Below are 13,622 nucleotides of genomic sequence, written 5' to 3'. Positions count from 1 at the left end.
TGATGAGAGAGGCGGGGTCGGGTAGGACTGGAATCCACCGCCGGGAGCCCAGTTGAACGCGGAGAGACCTCTCCTGGCCAATGAAATTCGTGAAGTTTTTGTGTATGCAAATAAGCTCGCGGTGCCTGTCGGCGCTCCCGCCTCTCCACCAGGGTCGGGGTGGACCCTGGAGTCGCTGAGGTCTTTCTGTGGGGCGCCATTTTGTGCAGGAAGTGACCTGGCACACGTCTGCATTGAGAAGGCCCACAGACGAGGAAGGCCCAAGTAGCCCGAAGGCTTGGACCGCTGGCCCCGCACTGTGTGACCTCGTCCTGCCCAGCTCCGTTTCCTTACGTGGCCAGTGGGATCTGGGATCCCTAGGGATGGCAGGGAAGGGCGGAGAGCCCAGGGCCTTCTCTGGAACTCGCTGTGCCTCCTGGGAAGCACAGCTGCGGCCTCCTGTCAGTCAGGTGGACGAGGCCAGGGCTCCAGGGCTGGCCTTCCGGAGGTGCAGGGGGAGCTGCCCACCTCGGCATCTGTGCAGGTCTGCACATCCTCGCACCCTGGGGCACCCACAGCAGTCCCTAGTTTGCTGGCCTTCCCAGCCATGGGCAGGGGCAGCAATATTCGGGCCTAGCCTGGCCACCAGCTTTCCCTCAGGGGCAGTCTTCCTGGAAAAGGAAGGAGGGATGTTTAAGAGAGACCTGCGGCAGAGCAGCAACCTGTGACCATTTCGTGGAGAACTGGCCACACGTGGGCATCTCACACGCCTGATCACCCGGTTTAGTCAGCTGGGTGCATGATTCCTCCCCATTTAACAGGCAAGGAAACTGAGGGAGTTGGAGGCCACCCCCAACCTGGGACCAGGTGGAGCTAGTGGTCATCCTGGTGACACTAAAGGTTAATATTATGTGGGTGCTGTGTGCCAGGCACCCTTCTAATTTCTTCATACACTTGGTCTCTTGAATCTTGGCAGGTGGATTTCATGATTATCTCTGGACGCCTGCATTCATTCACCTGCCATGTGGCTGCAAGAAGCCGAAGGGACCCAGCAGAAAGTAAAAGGGACAAGACCTGGGCTATCATGGGCGAGCCAGACAGTGAGACCGTAGGTCCTCAGGTGTCATGGCAGTGAATGATGAAGACTAGGACCGTAGGTCAGAGTGGGGTTAGGGTTAGGGTTAGGTCTTGCCTTGGCTGTGCAGGGAAGGGCTCCCTGAGGAATGACCTTCAGGGCTGTGGGGAGGTATATAGGAGAAGCATTTTGAACTCAGGACCTGCCGTGCAAAGGCCTGGTGAGAGGGATCTTGCTGAGTGCTTGGGGAACCAGCAGAAGGCCATCAAGGCTGGGCAGGAGTGATCATGGGTTCTTGCCCAGGCTTGAGGTCAGGGGAAGAAGTTGATTTATCCTGCAGGGCCTCCTGGGCCATGGTGTCTGTTTTGTTTCTTCTTGGAGCATTGGAGCCACTGGGGAGCGCGACATGCCTCCATCTCCCTTGTGGGCAGAAACAAGGAGGCCAGTAAGCATGTGTGATGGTCCAGGTGGAGATGGTGGCTCCAGTAGGACTGGTGGCAGTGGGATGGGAAAAGGAATGGGACTCCACAGGGAATGCCAACAGGAACTGGTGTTGATTTGACGTGGGATGAGGGAGAGGGAAACGGTCACCTGCACCCTGAATCTTCATCATAAATTTGGACTGGTGACCTTCCCTGTAAAGGTTCTTGGACCTTGTGACCCTTTGGGCTTGGTGCCAGCCTACTCACCTCTGCCATCACAGCTCTAGACAGTGGATGGGTGTGGCTGTGTGCCTACAAAGCTGTTTCTGAGAACAAGTGGCAGGCATAGGTGGCCCTCAGGCTGTGTTTTCCCCGCCCAGCTTTAAACCACAAAGCTGGGGTGCCCCACTCCTGATTAAAAAAAAAACAAAAAAAACCTCAAGGGCCCTCCTCTCCACTATGTGTTGGATACCCCAATCCTGCAGGGCCTGTGAGCTCTTTTGCATGAGGCACTGGGTTCGATCCTCAGCACCACATAAAAACAAAACAAAGATATTGTGTCCACCTAAACTAAAAAGTTTTTTAAAAAAGAATTGCAGTTATTTACTTGTTTCCCTCAACTAGAAGATCAGTGCCAGGGGAGCAGGGGTCTTGGTAGGGCCTCCACCCCTAGCAGAATGCTGGACAAATTGAAAGCGTTGACCCATTTGGTGAGTGTTTATTGAGCACCTGCTGTGTGTCAGGCACCAATCTGGATGCAGACGAGGATGCTATGGGCTTGTTGGAGTGAGGGAAGACACACGCAAAGGCAGAACAAGGAGTGCAGACAGGGTCACTCGCCACATAGCACCATCGTGGTCAGTAATGGACTGTGTACTTATGGTGGTGGTTCCTCAAGATTGGATTGGAACTAAAGAAACCTATGGCCTAGTGTTTTTACTTCACATTGTATATGTTTAGATACACAGACACCACGGTTATAGTTGCCTGCCGTACTTAGTGTGGTCATGTGCTGCGTGGCTGCAGCTGTGGAGGGTAGGCCTACCTCATGTCCTAGGTATGCAGGGGCCTGCCCATCTTACATCCTACGTCATTATGTATGTAAAGGCAGAGTGTTTGCCAAATGACACTGATCTCAGATCTTGTTCGGTGACTCGTGACTGAATGTGGTTTGAGAAGGCAGTGTCATGGAAATGACGAGTAGAGTAGGGGAAAAGGGCCTGGGGTGCCAGGCTGTGTGGTGGTGAATTGAAAGTGGGGAGGTCAGGGCAGGCCTCCTGAACAGGTGTCAACGGGACCCAAGTTTGAAGGAGTTGAGCTATACAGGTATCAGAGGAAGGACATTCCCATCAGTGGGAACACAGGTCTCGCGTACCTCAGGAGCTTCCCAGAGGCAGGTGGGCTGGGAAAGAGTGAGCAAGGTAGAGTGTGGTAGTGGGGTGGGGTGTCACGGAGCATTTTCTAGGACTAGTTTAGGACTCTGGCCTCTTCTCTGCGGGAATCGGGCGCCACTGCAGGGTCTTGAGCAGAGGAGTTCATGATATGGCTCAGGTTGTCTCAGCCCACTCTCAGCGAGGTGGAGGTGGAAGGGCCAGGGAGGAGGCTGTTGGAAAACCCTGAGAAGGGATGGCAAAGGAGAGCAGCCATAGAGAAAGAGGGTCCAGGACAGCTGGGGGAGTGTGGCGGCATGACAGACGCGAAGGGCGGTGGGTGAGGGTCTCACAGAGATGGCCAGCGCCAGGAGTGAGGGGATTGGAACCTGGCTCTGTGCTCTCTGTGCCACCACAGGACTCTGTGGGATCCAGGATGGGCCATGGAGTGGTGGGAAGATGGGCAGGGTGAGGATGTCACCGTTACCAAGGGAGAGGTGACAGTGGGACATCATCCAGGAGCTGGGGCCTTCCGGGAAACTGAGGCACTGTGAAGACCCCCTTCAAACCCTGCCTCTTGCAATCAAATCAGAAAGATTTCAGACCTGTCACTTGCAGAAATAGGTATGAGGTTATTGAAGGGATAGGAAAGGGGACATTCTCAAGGGAGACAGTAGTTCCTCTCAGAGAGGAGAGGGACAGTTTGCCCTTCCTGCCCTCCAGTTTTGTTGGTGATCCTAGAGAAGTTATCAGATTCCTGCCCAGATCCACCCTTGACTTGACTGCCATGAGAACTCTAGGTCACTTTGGCCCATGCTGACCAGTTTTAATTGGGTTTTTAACTATAAATTCTTACATATTTTATGGTTTGGAGGAATTATCCTTATTTCCCTGAGTTTCAGGGTCTGGCCTATGAAAGGGTACACAAAATCTCCCTTCAGGGTAACTTGGGTCCCTCTTACCAACATTATTTCAGGCCTGCCTTCCTCTTGCAGATAACAGGTAGTTTACTGAGGGTTTTAGTGTATCCTGTCCACTGAAGCCAGGCAGAGCTGCAGGTGAATTGCTTCTTGGGAAATAACACGTTGGGGTCTGCACAGCAGGCCAGTTACCGGATCATTCCCTGGACCTCATGTTCCCTCCACTGGCATCTGTCTGTGCCCTATCAGTGTGGCTTGTGTCAGGGGCTGTGCAGAAAGACAAGGGGCAGATGTCAAAACCAGGCTTGACCCTTGCCTTCAGGGAACTCTGAGTTTATGGCAGTGGCAGAGAGGTTTTGAATGACCCCAGTGGAAACCTGCTTTCTCTGGGGGCAAGTGCCAGCCGTTTTGTTTGTTTTGTTTGAAGCAGTGTTTTCCTGTGTTACCCAGACTGGCCTTGAACTCCTGGCCTTGAACTCCTGGACTCCAGCCATCTTCCTCCCCCTCTACCTGCCGAGTAGCTGGGACTGCAGGCACACATCATCATGCCAGCTCTAGGCCATCTCTTGGCTCATAGCAGTGGAGCACCACCTGGACTTGGTGGCCTCCAGGAAGAGATGATGCCCAGGCTGAGGGCCAAGGGAGAGGGGGGCATCAACAGGATGATGGGGTGGGGTGAGAGAAGGGTGTGCCAGGCAGGCTGGGCCAAGGCCGGGTGCGTGAGGGAAAGCAGTAACTGGAACATCACTGTCATTTTAAAAAGCAAAGAGGAGCTGTGTGTAGTGACACACACCTGTGATTCCAGTGGCTCAAGGCTGAGGCAGGAGGTGGCAAGTGCAACTTGTAACTCAGCGAGATCTTAAGCAACTTCATGAGACCCTGTCTCAAAAAATAAAGGGGACCAGGGATGTGGCTCAGTGGCAGAGCACCTCTGGGTTCAATCCACAGTACCAAAAAGAAAGAATTGGAAAAGAGGAAATATTAGTGACTCACCTGTAGGAGTGTAGTTGCTCTCTGAGATGTCATTTTGGGTCATTGTATATTAGATTGGCAGCTCTTAGGGAAAAAACCACAGGAGACTGAAGGTATAGCTCAGTAGTGCTTGAGTAGAAGGCCTAAGGCCATGGATTCCATCCCAGCACCACCAAAAGCCAAAACCAATACCCCCCACCCCCACCCCCCAAAAAACTATAGGGATAGCCCTTCATGACCTTGTATGCATCAGGCAGTGGTTTCTGAGACACGACTTCTAAAGCACAAACAACAAAAGGAAAATAGGAAAATTGGACTTCAAATTAAAAACTTTCATGCTTCAAAGAACACCATCCAAAGTGAAAAGCTGCGGACACAGCTCCATCCATAGAGCGCTTGCCTCACCTGCACCAGGCCCTGGGCTCAGTCCCCAGCACCACATACACATTAAAAGAAGTGGAAAGATGGGCTGGGAGTGTAGCTAGGTCAGTGGTGGGTGCTTGCCTAGTGCTGCAAGGTCCAGCACTGCCAAAAAAAAAAGTGAAAAGACAAGGCTGAGGTCTAGCTTAGTGCGCACAGAGGCCTGGGTTCCATCCCACACTGCACACCCACAAGCCTGCACGTGCACACACAAAGTGGAAGGCAACTTGCAGGATGGAAAAAGACTTTTTTTGAAAACCAAGGATCTGCCAAGGGGCTGACGTCTGGAACATATGAAGAACAAAAGGACACATAACCCAGTTAAAAATGGGCAAAGGAGCTGAACAGGCATTCTTCCAAAGAAGATATAGAAACAGCCACTGAACACAGGCAAAGACGTTTCACATCACCACCATCAGGGATGGAAATCAAAACCTCAGGAGAGGCACTTCATCCCAGTAGGAGGGCTGGCAAGAAGACAGCAACATGCCGGGCACCAGGGTGCACGGCTGTCAATCCCAGTGGCTGGGGTGGCTGAGGCAGGAGGATTGCAAGTTCAAAGCCAGCCTCAGCAATTTAGGGAGGCCCCAATCAACTTTATGAGACCCTGTCTCAAAAAATAAAAAAAGGCTGGGGATGTGGCTCAGTGGTTAAGGAGAAGATGGTAACAGGCTGAGCAGTGGTGGTGTGTCTGCGATCCCAGTGACTTGTGAGGCTGAGGCAGGAGGATGCGAGTTCGAGGGCAGCCTGGAGAACTTAACAAGACCTGTCTCAAGAAAAAAAGGGCTGATGGGTGGTTCAGTGGTATAGCACAGGCCTAGCATGTGCAAGACCCTAGGTTCTATCCTAGCACCAAACATAACAATAACAAGTGAAAGCGAAGAATTTAGTGCAGCCGTAAACTTCACACACTGTAGGTAGGTGTGTCACATGATGCAGCTGTTGTGGATAGAGTCAAATGGCTCAAGAGTTACGACATGACACAGCTAGTCCACTCCTAGGTGCTTACCCAGGAGAAATGACACTGTCCACACAAAGTCATATGCAGATGTTCACAGAAGCATGTGCACAATAGCCAAAAGATGGACACAACCCAGATGGCCCTCAGCTGTGCGTGGGCGGACATGGGCTGGAATGTTATTCAGCCATGGAGAGGGCTAGCACAGTGATGTGTGTTTCAGAAGGGATGTGCCCCGAGATCCTTATGCTAGGTGAGAGATGCCAGTCACAAAAAACACATTATATGGTTCCATTTACACAAAATGTCCAGAACAGCCAAATCCACAGAGCGAGCAAGTAGGTGAGGGGTTGCCAGGGCCAGGGGCATGGAGTGATGGCTGGATAACTGTGAGCACAGGCTCCCTGGGTGTGGCAGGTGCTGAGTCCCGATGTTGCACTCTGGGGACATACTAACAAGACACGGAAGTGGGCACTACAGATGGGTAGACTTGAAGGCATATGGATTATGTCTCAATACAGCTGCCATTTACTTATTTTGGTGGTGATGGAGACCAAACCTGGGTCCTCATGCATGCTAGGCAAACTACCGCTGAGTTATACTCCCAGCCAAGTCATTGATACCTAAAGAGAATTTAAAAAGAAATTAGTGTGATGGGAGGAACTGCAAGAAGAGAGAAGGATGGGGTAAAGAGACAGACAAATCTGAGCCGGGACAGGTGGTGAAGAGAGGCCAGGGTCTGCGGACCTCAAGAGGCCTTGGGCAGGCTTGGTGGTGCTCTCCCTGGATCTGTGCCAGCTTGGTTCCCATCTGGAGAGGATCCTGGAATGTTGAGGGTGGAGGCAAAGTCCAGCATCCAGTTGGTTGTGACCTGGGTTAGGGTGGTGGCTGTGGGGCGAGAAAGGCGATTTGAAGAAGTGGCCTAGCAATGGGCAGGAATTGTCAGAGGATGAATGGGGACAGTCACTCATCCTTCATAAATTTTGGTTATTCAGAAATTTACTTTTCCTCAACGAAACCTAAATTGCCCCTTGGCTTGAATTTTTGCTCCAGAACTAGCCTTGGTTCCCATGTCCCTCAGTGTTAAATTATAAAAGAAACCCGTGCTTGGGGGGAATTCTGGCCACGGAGTGCAGGGAGGGCAATGAGAGGAGCCCCAGCCCTCCTTCCCTCTGTGTTCTCCCCCTACTGGCAGCCATGTTTTCTGCCCATGTGTCCTGGACACTTTGAGGCCCGTCCATCCACAGGTTGGCAGCTCCTCGTCAGCGACTGCCTTCAACTCTTAAACTGCACTTTGTTCCTCCAGAAGTGTCCTGTATCTAATGGCACCCAGGCAGGGTCTGCTGTGGGCAGATGCCACAGTGAGTGTCCCGTGCATTCGTCTGTGGCACAGCTGTGAACAGCTCTGCAGGAGAAACTTGGAGAAACTCTGGAATCCCACAGGCTCTGAGTGTGTGTACTTGCCATTCTGCCAAGTGGTCCTTGGCAGGTTCTCCTCTTTGGGTTCTTACCATGAGGACGTGACTTGCTTCTGCAGCACATGTTTATTTAGCACCAGCAGCATGCCAAGCACTGTTCTGGGTGTCTGGGACACATCAAAGGACGCGTTAGAGACAAAATCCCTGTCCTCCTGGGGCTTCCATGCCAGCGGCAGACAGGTGATTAACAGTAAGTACTGAGAGTGGGTGATGACTGTTGGGGTTGGCCTGAGGCCAGGGGCAACCCAGGACGCAGGGTGTCCAGTGCTCACACTGTGAGGGTCTTGGGTTCAGCCTGTAGTTATTAAGACATATTAGTAGCTGTGAAAATCAGAGCAGGCTGAAAGAGGTTCAGGAATGCTGGGGCACAGTCTAAATGGGCAGCTGCAGTGAGAAAGTGACATTTGAATGAAGATTTAACAAAATAGTGGCAGTCCTGGGACAAGGAAAGTGTCTCCGCTTTTATTTGCGTTTCCTTTCTTCCCAGTGGGCTTCTCAGTCCGCTGGCTGTGGTTCCCTGCCCCTGACCAGCCTGAATCTTTGTACGCAGCCACTCATGGCTGCAGCTTGAAGTCTCTGTACACACTGGCGTGGGTAGCTGTGGGAACCACTTTGCTTTGTGCTTCCAGAGCAGAGGTCTGCTTTCCTGGTGAGAGCATTGCTGCTGATTCCTAAGTGTGCTCCTAAGTGGACCAGGCGCTCCCTCTAGTGGCAGACACAAACCCTGGAGCCCAGGGCCAGGCTAGGCTTTCAGGGCTTCCTTAACTGCTCTGAAAAAGACGCCAAGAATAAGCAGGAAGTGCCCAGCCAGGGTGAGAATGGGAGCAGACATACTTCTCACCCAGATGGATGGACTCAGGCTTTCTGTGCTGCAGTTGGCATTGTCTGGCAGAAGTCCTCCAAAGCAGCCAGGCCTCCACCCAACTGTCTGCCTCCGGGAGGGCTTCCTGAGGGACTGACGGAGGGCGCAGAGTGGTATACAGGAAGATGCTCCTCAGTATTGCTTTCCCCAGGAAACTGGGGACACCTGAGCCCAGATGGGGCTGGTTTGCACCAATTCAACACAATAGACAAGAGCCATCAGAAATCATGGTGGATTTGTTGTGTGAATCCTAAGTGCCCTTTTAACCATTTTTTTTTTTAACTTTAGAAACAAACTGAGGTAGAAATTAACGTCAAACAGAAAGGGGACAAACAATAACAAACAATAAACAAGACAGGACAATGAAACACACAACAGGTAAGGCACCAAAGACAAATTTAACCTACAGAAAACCAGACTCGGACCAGAGGACCAAGGGAAACCAGACTCGGACCAGAGGACCAAGGGAGACCAGACTCGGACCAGGGGACCAAGGGAGACCAGACTTACCTTCCCTGGGGAAACAGATGACTCTTGTAGTTTTAGGTGGGTGGGGGTTGGTGGAGAGATGGCCCTAGGGCTGAGGAACATCTTTTCAGAGGCCTTCCCCTAGGTGATCGTTCCACCACCTCACCTTCCTTGTTCGACCACCAGAATGCAAGAAAAGTAGATCTCGCTGGGGCCTCCAAACATTTCAGGGCAGGTCACTCAGAAAGCATACCGAGTCCCAGTTTTGTCCAAATTGAAGAGTCTTTATTTAGCTAGCCGGCTGGTGACTGCTCCCTGCAGCACCCCTAACTGTCTCTACAAGGAAAAGCCCCGAGCCTGAGCATTTTAGGATATTTAAAGGCAAAAACCACATCTGGGTTGACGTAGCTGCAAGAATGCAGGTACAGAAGCTGAATTGGGCAGTTAGCGAGACAATGCAATGGGTAAGTTGGTATTTCCCATGGGAATTTCCAGGTTGGCATAGTAGCAAGCAAGCAGAAGGGAAGGAGGTCAAAATGACCCTAGTTCAGCACAAGATAGAGAGTGGTTACTAACGTCTAGACAATCAATCTCTGACAATGTGCATTGCCCCAGAAAAATGGAAAGCAAAGAGAACAATTTTACATTGTATAAGAATTACTATTTTGTGTTGCCAAGTATGCTCTGCTAGGAAACTATTAGTGGGAACAGAGGCGGGGCTTTCCCATGGGAGAAGAATTTCTTACATGATATGGAGTCTCAGGGTAAAATGGAGTCTGTTTGGTCATTGCCCATATAGCCTGGCCCATAACAAAGGAATCTGATGAAAGTGCTAGATCCTTTTCCCTGAAAAATGAGCCATGAGCCTGCAGCAGTAGTGCATGACTGTAATTCCAACAACTCAGAGGCTGAGGCAGGAGGATTGCAAGTTGGAGGCCAGCCTCAGTAACTTAGACTCTGTCTCAAAATGAAAAATACAAAGGGCTGGAGATGTAGCTCTATGGTACAGCACCCCTGGGTGCCACCCCCAGTACTATGACAACAACAACAATGCAAAATAAAGTGGAAAAAAAACCCATTAGCAAATACTAATAAATGTTGAAGGAATAATGAAGTAGAATAGTATCATCTGAACGTTGCTATTCAATCTTTTGAAGAATGATATTTAAATCTTGTGTGTGTGAGGTATACTTCTAGCCAATTTACATTTTTGTTTAGAGACAGGGTCTTGCTGTTACTGAGGCTGGCCTTGAACTCACATTCTTCTGCTTCAGCCTGCCCAGCTGCTGGGATTACAGGTGTGTACCACTGTGCCTGGCTGATATGCAAATATTTTGAAGATTTCTATATTCAAACATCATGATAATAATTGATTCAGGCAGGAGAGTCACCTGTGGAGGCTGGAGCAGCAGGTGGAAAATTGAGGAGGAACAAGATACCTGTAGCTTCAGAGTGTCCTCCAGGTGAGGCACTTCCTAACTGCAAAGGGAAAAAATAGTACCTTTCTGGTGCCCTGGCCAAGGGGCTCATTGGTCACAGAGGGGCTTAAAAACCAGAAATGTAGGGCTAGGGCTGGGGCTCAGTGGTAGAGCGCCTGCCTCCTAGTGCGAGGCCCTGGGTTAGATCCTCGCATCATGTAGCAATAAACAACTAAAGATATTGTGTCCATCTACAACTGAAAAGATATTTAAAAAAAACCAAAAAACAGAAATGTATTTTCTCACAGTTCTGGAGCCTGGAAGTTGAAGATCACAGTGTGGCAGTTCCGGTTTCCACTGAGGACTTTTTTTGTGGCTGCAGACAACCCAGTCTCACTGAGCTCTTCCTGTGGGGGCATAGAGCCCTCTGGTATCACTTCCTATGAGGACTTGAATCCTATCAGAGCCCCATGACCTCCTTTAACATAGACTACCTCCTTACTGGCCCCTCCTGAATCCGTCAGGGTGGGCTAGGTTTGGGGTCCACAGCAGGGAGCCTGCCTGTACTTTACCAAGGGCACCAGTGCCGCACTGAGCAGGGCAGGGGTTCCAGGGTGGAGGGACGGGGACTCACATCCTTTTGAGCTGGGTCTAATCAGGAGGGAAACTCAGGGCCCAAACACAGGGCCCTCCTACGAAGTAGGCTCCTGCACTCCTCAAAACACCCCTCATTGAAAACAAAGACAAAGGAACTGTTAAAGGCAAAGGTCCTCAAGAGACATGCTGGCCAGAGGACGCCCTGGTCCTAGGCCATCAGGAACTGGAAAGAAAACTGTTCTCCAGGACAATCTCAGGACAGTTGGTGGAACATGGACGGTCAATGTTGAGTCCTAACAGTGATCATTGTACTGCGGGACATAGGAGAATGTCCTTGCTCTTCAGAAATGTCCCCAGGGGCAACGGGCAACGGGCATGATGTTGGACCTACTCTTTTTTTTTTAATATTTATTTTTTATTTTTTGGCGGACACAACATCTTTGTTTGTATGTGGTGCTGAGGATCGAACCCGGGCCGCACGCATGCCAGGCGAGCGCGCTACCGCCTGAGCCACATCCCCAGCCCCCTGGACCTACTCTTAACTGCCTCCAAGAAACACCATGGATATTTGTGTGGCAAAGAAAACCAAAAAGCCCCCCTGTGAAATGTCAACACAGGGGACTGGCCAAGCCGATGCAGGAGTCTTGAAACTTTCTGTAAGTTACAGAATATAAAGTCTGGAATATAAAGTGAGACAGGAAGAAGTGAAACAGGAAGCAGCCTGGTGCAGACTTCATCCAGCTTGGGCCGTGGACAGCAGCCCAGAGGCTGTGCTTACTGACACTACTGCTGGGAACAGAGCCCGCGCCAGGCCCAGGGGGAAAGTGGGAGGCTGAATGCCCCTGTCAGGCCTCACCCTTGACCTGTCCGTCCAGAGCACAGTGTGCACAGAGGAGACTGCTTTCCTTGGGAACATAACGAGGTTGTTGGCTGGCATGGGAAGGCCACGTCCTGGTCACGTGCCACACGTGCATTGTGGGGTGGTTGAGGCCCCTGTGTGGCATCATCCTGGGTCCAGTTTGAAAGAGAGCCAATACCTCAGATATCACCAGGGATGACAGCAGAGGGACAGGAAGGCACAAGGGCTCTCCAACACGCCATTGGAAAGTACGTCCACTCATGTTTGACCAGCCAGGGCCAGTCACATGGGCAGGGAAGTGGAATCCTACCACGGGCCCTGAAGGAGAATGGGCGTCTTCGGTGAGCAAGTTTATATTTGGAGTCTACCCCTCTCTCCTTTCACACAAATGAGGGCTTACCCACTGTTCTGTATCCTGCCTTCCTACTTAAAACATCTTGGAGATTGTTCCATACCAAGCAATGTGGGCAGACAGAAGGGCACCCACGTTCTCTTTCATGGACTGCCTCACTCTGTTGAACTCCTGTTTCTCTCCCTGCAGCAAGTACACTTAGTTGGGTGCACGTGTTGCGTAAACACGTGACTTCACACCCTCGTGATAATAGGTGAAGAGCAGCAGAGCAGCCTACATATGGGAATTCTGTTTTGTGAGAAAATTATTTGCATAAGGAGAATTCTGGAAGAAAACATAAAAACACAAATAGCATTGACTCTGAGCTGTTGGTTGGCCTTCCCCTTGCTTCTCTGAATTCTCTGACAGTCACTGTTGTCGTCAGGGTGCATTTGGCTGCCAGGAACAGGAGTCCGATCAAGAGAGACTCATGGGAGGGTTTAGGGACATCCGTGGGTCCTTGCTCCTCAAGAACAGGAAAGTGTTTGTTCTGTTCACTATTTTGCTGGATAAGTTAGTGAACCGGCATAACAGAAAATAGGATCCGGCTTCTCGGAATCTCCAACTAAGGCTTGGCAGCTGCGGCCTCTCCACCATCCTGTCCCCGTGCGTTCTCACCCCAGCATTTCTGTTTCCTTGTCTCTTATCCTTCTCCAATCTCTTTCCAGGGTGGTGTGCAAATTATTTTGAAGTAGAGGCCAACACTTAGTTGCCCCTGGGGGAAAACTTTCCGAAAGTTTGTAGAACCAGTACGTGGAGACACCTTCCCCTGCTGTGGTCTACTCAAGCTCTAAGACCAGAAGGCAACTTTGGCCATCACTTTGCACATGTTCTAACGCCCTGGATGGGAGGGGGAATGTTTTCTAGTGATCATAAAAACTGACACTTCGAAGGGCTGCACCGTGCAGTTTCCCCCATTTAGGATATCCCTCAAAAGAAATGCTGGGCTGGGCGTGATGGCACACACCTGTCATCCCAGCGGCTTGGGAGGCTGAGGCAGGAGTATGGCAAGTTCAAAGCCAGCCTCAGCAACTTAGTGGGGCCCTAGGCAACTTAGGGAGACCCTGTCTCAAAATAAAAGGCCTGGGGGGCTGGGGCTGTAGCTCAGTGGCAAAGTGCTTGCCTAGCATGTGTGAGGCACTGGATTCGATCCTCAGCACCACAGAAACAAATAAAATAAAGGCATTCTGTCCACCTACAACTACAACAAATAAAAATTTTAAAAAATAAAAGGCCTGGAGGTGTGGCTCAGAGGTTAAGTGCCCCTGGGTTCAATCCCTGGTACCCCCCATAAAAGGGATGCTGGAAGCCAGGCCCAGTGATGTCCACCTGCAGTCCCAGCCACCCAGAAGGCTGAGGCAGGAGGAAGGTGTTGGAGCCTGGTCTTTCTAGAAGTCTTGAGGGAGGCCCTCACCCAACACGACACTGACAGT

The 13,622-nt window shown here is 51.0% G+C and overlaps 1 protein-coding gene and 1 long non-coding RNA gene across 2 annotated transcripts in view; both read right to left on the bottom strand.

Moving 5' to 3' along the window:
- Positions 1 to 588, bottom strand: part of Ube2s (ubiquitin conjugating enzyme E2 S) — a 6,155-nt gene extending 5,567 nt beyond the window's left edge. Inside the window, exon 1 of the mRNA XM_015505342.2 lies at positions 508 to 588. Within this exon, the coding sequence (XP_015360828.1) occupies positions 508 to 588 (81 nt within the window). The remainder of the gene's footprint in view (positions 1 to 507) is intronic.
- Positions 589 to 5,055: 4,467 nt separating this feature from the next.
- LOC125612808 lies at positions 5,056 to 9,384 on the bottom strand. Its single transcript, XR_007343289.1, has 2 exons — positions 8,967 to 9,384; positions 5,056 to 6,739 (listed from the first exon to the last, which is right to left on the bottom strand). It is a non-coding gene; the product is annotated as an uncharacterized LOC125612808 (long non-coding RNA).
- Positions 9,385 to 13,622: the final 4,238 nt, after the last annotated feature.

Source organism: Marmota marmota, unplaced genomic scaffold (genome assembly GCF_001458135.2).
Source record: "Marmota marmota marmota unplaced genomic scaffold, marMar, whole genome shotgun sequence".
NCBI classification, from domain to species: Eukaryota; Metazoa; Chordata; class Mammalia; order Rodentia; family Sciuridae; genus Marmota; species Marmota marmota.
Note: the sequence above shows the minus strand (reverse complement) of the source record. Positions and strands in the feature narration are given on the sequence as shown.